The sequence below is a fragment of the Bufo bufo genome, chromosome 6, assembly GCF_905171765.1.
Source record: "Bufo bufo chromosome 6, aBufBuf1.1, whole genome shotgun sequence".
NCBI lineage: Eukaryota > Metazoa > Chordata > Amphibia > Anura > Bufonidae > Bufo > Bufo bufo.
In genome coordinates this window covers 18,002,408-18,018,355 of record NC_053394.1, presented here as the reverse complement: position 1 = coordinate 18,018,355, position 15,948 = coordinate 18,002,408, and the positions used below count along the sequence as shown (strand labels likewise).

The 15,948-nt window shown below is 42.4% G+C and overlaps 1 protein-coding gene across 1 annotated transcript in view; it reads left to right on the top strand.

Moving 5' to 3' along the window:
- SORCS3 (sortilin related VPS10 domain containing receptor 3) overlaps positions 1 to 15,948 on the top strand; it is a 643,612-nt gene that overhangs the window by 313,489 nt on the left and 314,175 nt on the right. Inside the window, exon 4 of the mRNA XM_040438225.1 lies at positions 5,134 to 5,292. Coding sequence (XP_040294159.1) covers positions 5,134 to 5,292 — 159 coding nt within the window. The remainder of the gene's footprint in view (positions 1 to 5,133; positions 5,293 to 15,948) is intronic.

The window sequence follows — 15,948 nt, the reverse complement described above, 5'->3', positions numbered from 1 at the left end:
ACTCAAAATGGGTTGCCCTGATTCTGTAGTTTGCAAAAACACCCCATATGTGGTCGTAAACTACTGTTTGGCCGAACGGTAGCACATAGAAGGAGGGGAACACCATATGGGTTTTGGAAGGCAGATTTGGTAGGACTGGTTTTGTTTATACCATGTCCCATTTGAAGCCCCCTGTTGCACCCCTAGAATAGAAATTTCAAAAAAGTGACTCCATCTAAGAAAGTACACCCCTCAAGGTATTCAAAACTGGGTTTACAAACTTTGTTAACCCTTTAGGTGTTCCACAAGAGTTAATGGCAGATGGAGAAACAATTTTGAAATTTATATTTTTTGGAAAATTTTCCAATATAATCAATTTTTTCCAGGAGTAAAACAAGGGTTAACTGCCAAACAACACTCAAAATGGGTTGCCCTGATTCTGTAGTTTGCAAAAACACCCCATATGTGGTCGTAAACTACTGTTTGGCCGAACGGTAGCACATAGAAGGAGGGGAACACCATATGGGTTTTGGAAGGCAGATTTGGTAGGACTGGTTTTGTTTATACCATGTCCCATTTGAAGCCCCCTGTTGCACCCCTAGAATAGAAATTTCAAAAAAGTGACTCCATCTAAGAAAGTACACCCCTCAAGGTATTCAAAACTGGGTTTACAAACTTTGTTAACCCTTTAGGTGTTCCACAAGAGTTAATGGCAGATGGAGAAACAATTTTGAAATTTATATTTTTTGGAAAATTTTCCAATATAATCAATTTTTTCCAGGAGTAAAACAAGGGTTAACTGCCAAACAACACTCAAAATGGGTTGCCCTGATTCTGTAGTTTTCATAAACACCCCATATGTGGTTGTAAACTACTGTTTGGCCGAACGGTAGCACATAGAAGGAGGGGAACACCATATGGGTTTTGGAAGGCAGATTTGGCAGGACTGGTTTTGTTTATACCATGTCCCATTTGAAGCCCCCTGTTGCACCCCTAGAATAGAAATTTCAAAAAAGTGACTCCATCTAAGAAAGTACACCCCTCAAGGTATTCAAAACTGGGTTTACAAACTTTGTTAACCCTTTAGGTGTTCCACAAGAGTTAATGGCAGATGGAGAAACAATTTTGAAATTTATATTTTTTGGAAAATTTTCCAATATAATCAATTTTTTCCAGGAGTAAAACAAGGGTTAACTGCCAAACAACACTCAAAATGGGTTGCCCTGATTCTGTAGTTTGCAAAAACACCCCATATGTGGTCGTAAACTACTATTTGGCTAAACGGCAGGACATAGAAGAAGGGGAACGTCATTTTTGGAAGGCAGATTTTGCTGGACTGGTTTATTGACACCATGTACCCTTTCAAGCCCCCTGATGCACCCCTAGAGTAGAAACTCCATAAAAGTGACCCCATCTAGGAAACTACGGGATAAGGTGGTTGTTGTTTTGGGACTATTTTTGGGGTAAATTTGATTTTTGGTTGCTCTATATTACTCTTTTTTGAGGCAATGTAACAAAAAAATGTAATTCTAAAATTGTTTCTACATTCACTATTTGGTTTTGTGGAACACCTAAAGGGTTAACATAGTTTGTAAAGTAACTTTTGAATACCTTGAGGGGTGTAGTTTCTTAGATGGGGTCACTTTTTTGGAGTTTCTAGTCTAGGCTACATCAGGGGGGGCTTCTAATGGGACATGGTGTCAAAAAAAAAACTGTCCATCAAAATCTGCCTTCCAGAAACCATATGGAGTTCCCTTCGTTCTATGCCCTGCCGTGCGGCTATATAACCATTTACGACCACATATGGGGTGTTTCTGCAAACTACAGAATCGGGGCAATAAATATTTAGTTTTGTTTGGCTGTTAACCCTTGCTTTATTACCGGCAAAATGGATTCAAATTGAAATTTTGCCCAAAAATTGGTGTTTTGGCACAGTTTTTATTTTATATTTTTAACACCGTTCATCCGAGGCGTTTGGTCAAAAGTTATTTTTATAGCGACGACTTTTACGCACGCGACGATGCCCAATATGTATGGCTCTCAGACTTTGGAGACACTAAGCAGGCATCCTAAAACTGCGGCCCTCCAGATATTGTAAAACTACAATTCCCACCATGCCCTGCTGATGGCTGTAGGTTGTCTGGGCATGCTGGGAGTTATAGTTTTACAACATCTGGAGGGCCGCAGTTTGAGGATGCCTGCTCTAAAACTAATATTTTTTGGGGAAAGAAAAATTGTTTCCGTGTCTCCAAAGTCTGAGAGCCATAGTGTTTTATGTTCTCTAGTGGACTGTTGAGGATTATAAAAATTTAGTACTCCATGGAAGTGTGATACTCCCTGAAGCAATTGATAATGCAGAGGCCCGGATGATCGGGGCAAGTGTCACATTGAGTAGTGGTGTCCTTCCGTATCCCCCTCCTGCGACACACTCTGCACTTTTTTTGGGTTCGTCCCTTCTTTCCAGTATTGGGGACCACACCTGGAAAGTGTTGGCCAGGGACGATCCGGGCGCCTCCAATTCCCGAGGTACTCCGGCCTGCTCTTTCCCGGTCCGAAAAGATCAGGTCTTTGAGGACTGCCTCATAGAACTGGAGGAATGTCCCTGTGCTGCCAGCGCTTCGGGATAGTACAAAAGAGTTGTACATGGCAACCTGTACCAAGTAGACCGCAACTTTTTTGTACCATGCCCGGGTTTTGCGCATGGCGTTATATGGCGTGAGGACTTGATCAGAGAGATCAACTCCTCCCATATACCGATTGTAGTCGACGATACAATCGGGCTTGAGGACCGTTGCCGCGGTACCTCGCACAGGGACAGGGGTGGTGCCGTTACCGTGGATTGTGGACAGCATAAGGACATCCCTCTTGTCCTTATACCTGACCAGCAACAGGTTTCCACTGGTAAGGGCACGGGTCTCACCCCTGGGGATAGGTACCTGGAGGGGGTAGGCAGGGAGGCCGCGTTGATTTTTCCGCACGGTCCCACAAGCGAACGTGGATCTGGCGGCAAGGGACCTGAACAAGGGAATGCTGGTATAAAAGTTATCCACGTACAAGTGGTAACCATTATCCAGCAGTGGGTACATAAGGTCCCACACGAGTTTCCCGCTAACACCCAGAGTGGGGGGACATTCTGGGGGTTGAATACGGGAATCTCGCCCCTCGTACACACGAAATTTGTAAGTGTACCCTGAGGCACTCTCACAAATTTTGTATAGCTTCACGCCATACCTCGCCCGCTTTGTGGGAATGTATTGGCGGAAACTGAGTCTCCCCTTGAACGCAACGAGAGACTCATCAACCGCGACCTCCCTTCCAGGTACGTAGGCCTCCATGAATTTGATGGATAGATGGAAGTTTGGAATAAAAGTTTTTTTTTTTTTTTTTTTCCTAACTAACTTTTCCCTTCTTTCCCTGCCTAACGGTGCCTCTCCCTCACTGACCCTAACCTACCTGGGTGGCGATGGGTGCAGGAGGGTGATGGATGGCGATTAGGGGGACACAGGAGCTCGTTCTGGACGGTGCTGCACGGTCAGGGTGCTGGACAGGAAGAGGAGGGGAGAGAGGAGCGCAGGAAGTTTGAATCTCGCGCCTCTCTCCCCTGCACCAATCAGCACCCTGGACAGCGGCGTTCAGCACCAGGGCCAGCACCGCCTCTCCAAATCCTCGGACTGCGATAGGTGGTGTAAAATTACGCCACCGATCGCAGTCTTTTTCCGGTTCATCGGGTCACAGGACACCCGAATGGACCGGAAACGCAGAAAACCGCAGGTCTGAATTGACCTGCGGTTTTCTGCGATCGCCGATACGGGGGGGTCAAATGACCCCCCCCTGCGTTGTTACGGGATGCCGGCTGAATGATTTCAGCCGGCGTCCCGTTCCAATTAACCCCTGCGGCGCCGGAATTCCGAATTTAAGTCAGGACGTACCGGTACGCCCTTGGTCCTTAAGGACTCGGGAAATAGGGCGTACCGGTACGCCCTGCGTCCTTAAGGGGTTAAAGCAGTATTAAGAAATTTCGTAAAATACACATATTAGCCTAGCCATAGTCATAGGAACGTTGCCTTATACAGGAAAAAAAATTGTACGAAAATTTTATTCGCATATTATTCGCAAAAAATAAAATAATTACGAATATTCGATTTCGACGAAAATAATGCGAATATTCATTCGAATATTCGCGAAATATCGCGAAATCGAATATGGTACCTCCCGCTCATCACTACTAGATTGGTGGAGGCTGCAGTGATGGTTGAGTGTGGGTTCTTGGTGACCTCATTTACCAGGGTCCTTCTGCCTCGATTACTTAATTTGGTGGGGAGACCACTTCTAGGAAGAGTCCTGGTTGTTCCAAACATCTTCCATTTAAGAATTATGGAGGCCACTTTTCCCACTTGGGAACTTTCAGTGCAGCAGAAATGTTTTTGTCTGGAGCTTACCCCATTGCCTTCTATGGGAGAGTTTTCTAGGCCTGCTCTGTGATCTGTACAAGGAAAGAATCGATAAGCTCTGAAAATCCCCTATTGTGATTGGAGGATCCTGCCTTATCTGTACACAGAGGGGATATTATTATAGGCAGGTTTAGAATAATATGTAACTGTAGTAAAGTGACCTGTACAGGCCAAGAAGTGGCGCCTATTATTAGGCTTAGTGGCCAGTGCGAAAACTGCAGGATTTTATGGTTTTGGTTTATATATAGATATTGACATGGAAAATGAAATATAACATCACCAAAAATTCTTTAAAAATGTAACACATAAAAATTTTATTAAAAAAATAGGTCATTTTCTGATGACACATTTCCTTTAAATAGGCAGCTCTTCTTGGTCACATGACCGATGATGACGCTGGTGGCGCTGCCTTATGGACATTACAGGGTCTTAATATTTATGTCCATGCAAAAATTTCTAAAATTCTCTTTTCACTTTCTCATAGAGGTGGATTGAGGGCAGATGGATGGGAAAAAAAAAAATCATTTTATTTTAGCAAAAGGAGCAACATAACAAAATGTGAGAAAAGGGAAAGGGTTTGAGGACTTTCCAAATGCACTGTATATATGGTATATCTTCTTATGGGGCAGAGTACAATAGACCGCAAGGAACGTGTTGACTATGGAAATGTGTCCTCATGGAGATTTTTGCATTTTCCTTGCAGATCATGCTCCTGAGTGATCCTGATGTGGAGAGCAGTATACTGATCAGCTCCGATGCTGGAGCCATGTACCAGAAATACAGACTCAACTTCTACATTCAGAGTCTGCTCTTCCACCCCAAGCAAGAAGACTGGGTGTTGGCGTATAGCCTGGACCAGAAGGTAAGATATGAGAAGAAGACTGGTGTTCATTCCGCATTGTCTCTTATGCTAATATTAGAGACGTCTCAAGGGCTGGACTCTCTGTAAAGTCTGAGACTCTTTAATTTAACCTAGATATGGACTATATGGAGCCAGTTTAGGGCTGGGCATAGACTCATGTAAGGGAGCACCACTGTACTTGGAAAAATATTACAGCTGTCCGATTGTAGTCTTGTCATGAAAAGGGCATGGCCTGTGACAAAGTGGGCATGCTTAAAAAAAAGGGTGAATCAGTTTCCACCCTCTTCTACCTGTTGGATGTCACCAGTCGAATGCATCTATCTGGTTTTCAATAGGGTGTTTTTGCCACATCCTAGGGATGGGTCAACATGGATCAGCATTGTACTGAGAAAGGATGTCTCCAGCTGGGAATGCTTTAATACAATTCCTAGAAGTAGAGCCAACTCTAATTTAAAGAGGTTGTACAGACTTTTCTTTCTAAAAACAGTGCCACATCTGGAATTGCAACTCAGGTATATTGAAGTGAATGAGGCTGAGATGAAATACCAACTGCAGTCAGTGGATGGAAGTGGCACCATTCCTGAAATAGAGCATCCAGATCTTTCAAATCCTGTCCTGCTCTTTTAAGCATTAACCTCTTCCCAACATCCGCTGTACATGTACAGCGGATGTCGGGTCTTTAAAGATTGTGCCCGCTCCAGAGCGGAGCAAGCACTGTAGAAAGCGGGTGCCTGCTGTTTCATACAGCAGACACCTGTAGCTAATTTCCACGATTAGCAGTAATGCCGATCGTGGACATTTAATTCCAGAAACTTGGAAGCGAAGATCCAACCGAAGATCGGGAAGGCGTTCCATGTCAGTAATGAGCCTGAGTCTATACTATGCTTCTAGGCTCCTTACTTGTATATAGCAATTCAGGCCAGCAAGTGGCAGCACCTAATTTAGATATAATGATTGTTGTATAGGATAATAGAGAAATTTCCATTACTCTATACAAATTGTAATCTGATAATTGCATGTTTCAGTCCACTTGGGGACCTAAAAATAAAGTAAAAAAAAGTTAGAAAAATAAAAAAATTCAAATCACCCCCCTTTCCCTAAAGTCAAAATACTTAAACAATAAAAAATAAAAAAAAAATCAACATCGCATGCGAAAACACCCGTACTATTAAAATATTTAAGAAAGTATCCCTTATGGTAAATGGCATAACAAAAAAAGTAAAAATGTCCGATTCACCATTTTTTCATCACTTTACCTCCCCAAAAAATTTAATAAACAGTGATCAAAAAGTCATACACACCCCAAAATGGTATTAGCAAAAACTACAGATTGTCTCACAAAAAAAAATCACACATCTCCATAGACATAACTTGAATACGCGATGAAAAGAAATCAATAATTTTTTAAAAAGTTGTCATTTTTTTCCAGCATCAAAACGCAAGAAACGCTAAAGTCTGATTTTAACATCTAGCGTTAGGGTTTAGTCTTGTATTTTCATTTGCAAATATTGTAGTGCACCTTTGCAGTGATTTAGTAATTGTACTGACCTAGAGAATGAAAAGCACAAGTCAGTTTTATATATTAAACGCAGTAAAAACAAAACTAATACAAATTCTAGCTTCCGACTACATTCTATGCAATATTAAATGGTGGCATTAAAAAGTACAATTTGTTCCACAAAAAACAATTCCTCATACGGCTATGTGAATGCAGTTGTTACAGTGGAGTCAGTGGGAATCCACATCTATACAGTGACACATATAAGACCCTTTTTTGTAGCTATACATTGAGTGATCTTCTTGACATACAACTCTGATTCAAACACTATGTGCACAAAGCTTAAAGCATACCATAGGAGTTTTCAATAAAATTTGCATAATGGCTGTGCTTATTTGTACAATTATAACTGTGAAGGAACATATATGTTTGGGCTTCCTAAACTCTCTTTCAGCCATATTATTCCCTGTTTCAGCTGCACAGCAAGATGCATTTCTCTCAGAAGCATTGGGCATCTCCCTTCTGCCAGTACTGTACACAATGTCCTCATTTCCCTTATTTCCCAATATGTTTGTTTTCTTCTAGGGGGCTCAAAGAACAGATAAGGAGTCGCGTGTGCTCGAGTGCGATGCTCGAGTCTGTGTATTTAAATCTAATTTAGCCTCTATTTCTGAAAAGTTTATGGCGGGATTCGAACTCACAACCTTCTACATTACAGCCAAGAATGTTAACCACTACACTATAAAGCTGCATGGCCAGTTACTTTAAAAAAAATAAAAAAAATACAAAATATGAGACTTCTGCTGTATAGAAATACTTACTAGTAGTGCAGCAGAAGTCTTATATATTTTTTATTTTTTAGTAACTGGCCATGCAACTCTATAGTGTAGTGGTTAAGGTTCTTGGCTGTAATGTAGAAGGTTGTGAGTTCAAATCCCTCCAGAAACATTTCAGAAATAGAGGCTAAATTTAGGGGCATAGCTAAAGGCTCACGGGCCCTGGTGCAAGAGTTCACCTGCAGCTCTCCTTCACTCATTGCTTTGTGGCCGGGGCAGAAAAGCACATAGCCTTCGTGGTGCCTGAGGCAAAAATTGAAGCAGCAACCCCCCCCCCCCCCCTCATGTCAAATTCTTGACCTACCATACTGGGAGGGTGTCAACACAGTAATAAATAAGGTCTCAACACCTGAACTCAAGATCACAATAGAAATAGTGCTCTTCTGTATACCAACTGACCTCTATCGTCCGTCTAAGCGCAATTTAGCAACCCATTTTATATCGGCTGCTAAAGCCATTATACCCCTCCATTGGCTTAGCACTAGCACTCCCTCAGTACAAGAATGGAAGGCGAAAGTTAGTCAGATTTGCCAATTTGAAGAAATGACGAGCTGGATTAACAGGAGTCACGAAAAATTCCTGAAAATGTAGCAACCTTGGAAGTCATTGGAAGATAGTGGGTGTTGGGAAACTTTGTGATGGCGGTTAGATGGCTTCCCTCATTTGCCTGGCCTCACCTGACTAGCCTCTTAAGCACAGAATTCTAAACTCCCCTCCCCCTTTTTTCAATTTCTCTTTCTGATATATTTCATGTCCTATGTTTAAATAGCCTTCATCAATTTGAACACTCCAGCAATATACACCTTGCAGAAAACAATAGAGTCTATAGGAGTGGCTTGGGAGACTTTATGACTTGAAATATCTATGGCTGTTACACAATAGATGTTATTCTATGTTATTTCTGATGACCTGTAAAACTACCTTTATATGGTCAGACTCTGGCTCTTGTTTGACTGTTTAAAAATCTGAAAACTTGAAAATAAAGAATTAATAAAAAATAATAAAAAATTCTTGACCTAACCCCTTCCCTCCAGCAAAAGTTGTAACTTGACCAACATGTACTTTCTATAATACTGGTGTCTTCTTATGCACCACAAGGGACTTCTGGGTCTGGTAGCGACTGCTACCTCTGCATCTCCTATAGCTACACTTCTGGCTAAATTATATTTAAATACACATGCTGGCCAGGCATTTGGAGCAGCAGAGGGCAGCAGTGGAATACCAGTGGCAACATTTCCAGTCAGCTTCTGCTTTTCACAAGCGAGGAGTGGGCATGGATGTCTGACCTCTGTGAGGTTTTACGCAACTTTGAGGAATTAACACAGATGGTGAGCGGCAATGCCGCTACTATCAGCATCACCATCCCACTTCTGAGTCTACTGCTCACAATGAAGGCGGATGCTTTGCATGCGGAAGAGGTGGAAATGGGGGAAGACAGTACACAGGGTGATAGACAGACCACCCTCCATTCGGCTTCTCAGCACGAATTGGATGATGATGAGGAGGAGGAGCACGAGACAGTTGCCTCCGCTACAGAGGGTAGTACCCATGGAAGTTTTATATCATCTGTTCAGTGTGGATGGGTAGAAGAGGAGGAAGAGGATGAGGAGATTGAGAGTCATCCTCCTGATGAGGACAGCAAAGTATTGTCTGTTGGGACTCTGGCACACATGTCTGACTTTATGTTATGCTGCTTTTCCCGTGACCCTCGCGTTGTATGCATTTTGGCGAACAATGATTACTGGTTGCTCACCCTTCTCGACCCCCGCTACAAAGAGAACTGCTCATCTCTCATTCCTGTGGTGGAAAGGACGAGCAAAATGGTGCAATACCAGAAGATCCTTGTTGAAAAATGGCTCCAAAAATTTTCAGCTGCAGAGTACGTAGTTCCTTGGCCAACCAAGGAGGGGAGACAAGGGGAACACACAGCAGTTCCAACAGAGGCAGGGCAACACTCTCCAAGGCCTGGGACAGTTTCATGACACCCCGCCAGCACCTTCAACCTGATGCGCGGCCTAGTGTCACAAGGAGGGACATATTTTGGAAGATGGTGAAGGACACGTGGCACGAACTGGCGCTCTACGACTTGGAGGTGCTGGCCTGCCCTGCCACTAGAGTTTTGTGTGAGCGGGTACTTAGTGCTGCTGGGGTCATAATAACAGATAAGCGTATCCGCCTGTCAACTGAAAATGCTCACTCTTATCAAAATGAACAAGGCCTGGATTGTCCCTGACTTCTCTACTCCACCAGAGGAAAGTGGCTGAACATGATGGCACTCTAAATGTGGCTTTTATGGTGTATTGAACACTGTTTTCCCATGCACCCCTTCCACCACTAAAAAGGGTATATGGTTATTAGGCTGCCCTCGCTCCGAATGTTTTAGAGGGTCACCAGCAGGCCCTCAACCATAATGTTTTAGAGGGTCACCAGCAGGCCCTCAACCATAATGTTTTAGAGGGTCAACTCAGCAGCAGACCATCACCCCTAAAGTTTTAGATAGTCATCTCAGCAGTAGGCCCTCGCCCACAAAATTTTTAGATGGTCAGTTTGGCAGCAGGCCCTCACCCATAATTTTTTTTAGATGGTCAGCTCGGCAGCAGGCCCTTACCCCTAATGTTTTAGATGGTCAGATCAGCAGCAGCCTCTCGCCCTAATGTTTTAGAGGGTCACCAGCAGGCCATCAATAATAATTTTTCAAGGCTGTGTATGATGCCCTCCTTTATGTGTAATAAAAGGGTGTATTGCAGCGCCGGTTCCTTGTAATTTTTGGCAGCCCGTTCACTTAGTGCATAGGCTTTATGAGTATTAGGAGTCCCACTACCTGAACTATTGTACCACAATGTGAATGAGGCCCTCCATTATGTGATATACAGGTTGTATCGGAGTGCCTCTTCCTTGTGATTTTTGGCAGCACTATACAGGAAAGAATGTTTCCTGACAATTTTTCCTCTAAAATCGATTTTATCTTCGGTTTGGTGCATATTATTTTCAGTCTATAAAAGTGGCGTACTACTCGGACAACATCATTCCCAGCAGCGACCTGGGAGTCCAAGATGCATCCAGACGTCCTCTCCATGCTGTTCCCAAACCTTTTCAGTGGTGTTTCCATCAATTTCTGACCTTTTCATGTGAACCAGACACCCTCCCCTCTTCAGAGCAGGGGCTGCCTGGTTTAATGCTCGGGTTCTCCCATTGACTTCCATTGTGCTCAGTTGCTCGGTAGAAGTAGTTGTTTAATCAGGCCGAGGATCTCCGCTAGTTCTGATATGCCCCCACCTCCTCATAGCCATCTCCTGAGTCTCTGTTACCAGGGATAGATCTTGCTTGACAAAAGGAAGTGGACTGCAACTTAGGTGGAAGTGAGACCCCTAGTGGCTAGGCAGATTTTTTTTAATGAAGTGATTTAGACATTTGCTAGTTACACCATTCTCTGAAATTGTATGAAAGTACAGTGACTCTTTAAAAAAAACTACTGCAGCTGCATCCCCCTCCTCCCCTTCTCACCTCTTCTCCTTTCTGTTTTACACTAGATCGATAACTTTTAGGACAAAGGAAATATATAATCATTTAAAGAGATCCTACAGGCATAACATTGGGAGCTAGAGGTCATTGAAAAGTGAGAAAGAGGGCAATCATTTTTCATAAGCTATATTACAAAGTTTTATATATTCACATGTACTACTGATATATGGAAAAAAGTCGGGGGTCCTTAACACATATTCTTAGTCTTCCTATGAACAGGACTTTTCTCATCAGCTTTCCACGTGCAGTAATAGAATGTTTTAGTGTGCAGCTGTAGGTGCTTCAGTGCAGCGCTCAATACTGTCGCTGGTTAGGTACTTTAACATGCAGCCATCAGGTTTCCCAGCTAAATATGGACAGGGTGATAAAGTAAGCCAAAGTTTAAAATGAAGATTTTGCTGGAAATACAATCATCAGACACTTTGCTGTCACATCTCATGGCTGATTTGCCCAGAGCATAGAAGTTTCATGCAGTAAGTCAGAGAAGAACAGGCTGTGGTGTCCACCGCTGACAGCTGTTCATCCATATTGGAGCCCATCTCCAGGGCCATGGATGTGACACTCTGCACTGATCAATGCTCTCATCAGCCCCACGTTCTCCCAGACTCCCCAGCCATGATCAGTCTTTCCTTTTGACACCCGTGCACAAAGATGGCGTGAGAGCGGTGACTTCAGACCAGCCATAATCAGAGCAGAGGCGAGCGCTGCGCCACTCCATTACTTTCAATCAATGTCTGCACAAGAAAGCGTAATGATGCCTCTACAATCACAAAGATGGCATAGAGCATTTTTATTTTACCTATGAAGTTTTAAACATCTCTAATATAAAGTGCCGGAAGGTTAGGGAAACAGTAAAGGAGGGAAATGGGCTCCGGGCGATACGAGCGATAAATGAAATGCAGGCGCTCTCACTGCAAATAGCTACTTTAATATATATATATATATTTCTATATATCCCTTCCACGCCACCACTACAGATCTTCATGTTTTATATTAGTGATAAATGTGCTTACTAAGAAAAGTTCTGATTTTCATTCGCAAATAAAATAAGTTATGATAAATAATATGACATTCAAGGGACCATAAACATTTTACACCGAACAAAAGTTTAACAACCATAGAATTAATGTACAAAAAGTCACTTTATAAATACATTACTTATCCTGTACTGATCCTGAGTTACATCCTGTATTATACCCAGAGCTGCACTCACTATTCTGCTGGTGCAGTCACTGTGTACATACATTACTTATCCTGTACTGATCCTGAGTTACATCCTGTATTATACTCCAGAGCTGCACTCACTATTCTGCTGGTGCAGTCACTGTGTACATACATTACTTATCCTGTACTGATCCTGAGTTACATCCTGTATTATACTCCAGAGCTGCACTCACTATTCTGCTAGTGCAGTCAATGTGTACATACATTACTTATCCTCTACTGATCCTGAGTTACATCCTGTATTATACTCCAGAGCTGCACTCACTATTCTTCTGGCGCAGTCACTGTGTACATACATTACTTATCCTGTACTGATCCTGAGTTACATCCTGTATTATACTCCAGAGCTGCACTCACTATTCTGCTGGTGCAGTCACTGTGTACATACATTACATTACTTATCCTGTACTGATCCTGAGTTACATCCTGTATTATACTCCAGAGCTGCACTCACTATTCTGCTGGTGGAGTCTCTGTGTACATACATTACATTACTTATCCTGTACTGATCCTGAGTTACATCCTGTATTATACTCCAGAGCTGCACTCACTATTCTGCTGGTGCAGTCAATGTGTACATACATTACATTACTTATCCTGTACTGATCCCGAGTTACATCCTGTATTAAACTTCAGAGCTGCACTCACTATTCTGCTGGTGGAGTCGCTGTGTACATACATTACTTATCCTGTACTGATCCTGAGTTACATCCTGTATTATACTCCAGAGCTGTACTCACTGTTCTGCTGGTGCAGTCACTGTCTACATACATTACTTATCCTGTACTGATCCCGAGTTACATCCTGTAGTATACTCCAGAGCTGCACTCACTATTCTGCTGGTGCAGTCACTGTGTACATACATTACATTACTTGTCCTGTACTGATCCTGAGTTACATCCTGTATAATACTCCAGAGCTGCACTCACTATTCTGCTGGTGGAGTCACTGTGTACATACATTACTTATCCTGTACTGATCCTGAGTTACATCCTGTATTATACTCCAGAGCTGTACTCACTATTCTGCTGGTGGAGTCACTGTGTACATTACATTACTTGTCCTGTACTGATCCTGAGTTACATCCTGTATTATACTCCAGAGCTGCACTCACTATTCTGCTGGTGCAGTCACTGTGTACATACATTACTTATCCTGTACTGATCCTGAGTTACATCCTGTATTATACTCCAGAGCTGCACTCACTATTCTGCTGGTGGAGTTACTAGTCATTATTATTATTATTATTATTATTATTATTATTATTATTATTATTGCTAGTAGTATTTAATTCAATTTTAGACCTGACATTTGGTATACTGTATTTGGGTAGAGGACAACTGACCCTTAGACACTTAGATGACTATAACTCCCATTGGACACAACTTGCATAATTTTTCTACTGTAAAACAATATATCTGAAAATTTTCCTCCTCAATAATCAGAATGTAAATGTAACTTTTTATATCCTAATTAGTAGCAGGTATTTAGTTGGGTAATTAGCCCCCATCAAGCCAACTTGAAATTAAAATAGATGCCTTGATTACAAAACTCATTACAGAAGAAGCGCCCTTCTCAATAACCCTTTCATTTCAAATTCTTAGACTAAATCAAGTGTGGAGTCCCTTCTCCGTGCCGTCAATTTACATAAATAGGGGAAGGAAGAATTGTAGTAGAAGGTGGAATCAATGCCAATAACCTGCTGCTCATTCTTTGCAAAAGTGTTATGTTACTCAACTACATGAACAGTGATTATCATTACAAAAAAATAAAATCACAGCTCCCAGATATGACTTTGTCTTCTGCACCCCTATAGTTATATCCAACATTGGAGCGGGGGACAAAAGGGGATTCTCCATATATACATTCATAGAGTAAATGGGTTTTCATCCTACATCATAGCTGCAGTATTCTGAGACATCTTAAAGGGCTCCTAGCTACCATTGGCCATTTATACTGTACGTATCTTCTTCTGAGAGGTCTTTATGCATCCTCTGTGCCCTTGGAATTTGATGGAGATTACATAACTTCCTTGGAAAACTTGGTTCTCAGATTGGATTTGTCTATGCTCATGTGGTCTGAGTTTTAACACTAGTGTTAAGCGAGCATGCTCGGCCGGACACCAGTTTGGCTCAAGCATCGGGATGCTCGGCACATTGCAGTGTTTGGCCTAATACCTCATGTGCTCGAGCGCGATGCTCAAGTCAGTGTATTTAAATCCAATTTAGCCTCTGTTTCTGAAAAGTTTCTGCCGGGATTTGAACTCACAACCTTCTACATTAGAGGCAAGGACTTTAACCACTACACTATACAGCTACATGTTAACCTGCACTAAATTATAAAATAATACTTCTGCTGTAGGGATACTTACTACTATAGGGATACTTACTACATGACAAACTACTATGAGGTTTTTCTGACATAGTTTATCATTCAGCTTCTCCTTGCCTCTAATGTAGAAGGTTGTGAGTTCAAATCCCGGCAGAAACTTTTCAGAAATAGAGGCTTAATTAGATTTAAATACACTGGGTGTCCCCAAGCACTGACTCCATATATGGACATGGCTATATATGGCGTCAGAGCAGGGACTCCCAAGCCGCAGACTCACACTGGGGGATTCCCTCACTGTACAGCGATCTTCTGCATAGACCTCAGTGGGACCCAGCACCCTCCCCTCTTCAGAGCAGAAGGTGCCTGGTTTAATGCTCTGTTTCTCTTATTGACTTCCATTGTGCTCGGGTGCTCTGTATTTAACAAGTTAAACCCTTCTTAAACACCTTGTTAGGAGGACCAAGAGGTCCGTAACATCACATGGACAATCCATAGCTTTCAGTGGGAATAGACTTCTGTCTATTCTTAATCTGAAGGGGTTTTAATGTGCTCAGTGTGGATCTAAATACCCTGGAACCAGCTTCTCAACTCCCTGGTGGTCTTAGTAGGGGAAAAACCTTTGACCATTCTTGTCTTACCAAAGGCAGGACGCATGTTAAGTGTTCCCTAGAAATCTACATCTTCGGAGGTCCCAAACCTAACTCTTCCAATCTCCTCAGAGGTTCTTGGAGACTCATGGGATTTTCAGTTCAGGTTTCTGGGTGGGTCTGAGTTCATGGCCCCTTAATGATGCCAGTTGTTGACATGTAAGAACATTGTAGCTTTGATTTCCATTGAATCTTCAATAATTCATGGCTACAGTTTTTTTGATCTTCATCTAATTGTTGGAGCTGTTTGGTACCATAAAGACATCTCTCTTTATGGAGGTCCAGTGCATTACACAAGAAGACACTGGCCCAAATTTACTATTATAAATAGTCATAACACAATAGTATGATTGGACCTCTATTTTTAATGGACCTCGTGTAATGCTTTATTTCCCCAGTGGTGGCGCCACAGGAAAATTAAATACTTCTATGCTCCTCCAAAGATTTGAGCTGATCACTGGTGATCCCAGCAACAGGACACCCTGTGATCAGCTCATACTCTTGGAAAACAAATTGGACAAACCCTTTAGGGGCTATTTTGAAAAGGCAAACTGCCTTCCCAGAATATTAGAGTTGGATCTTAGAACTGATACTCTAA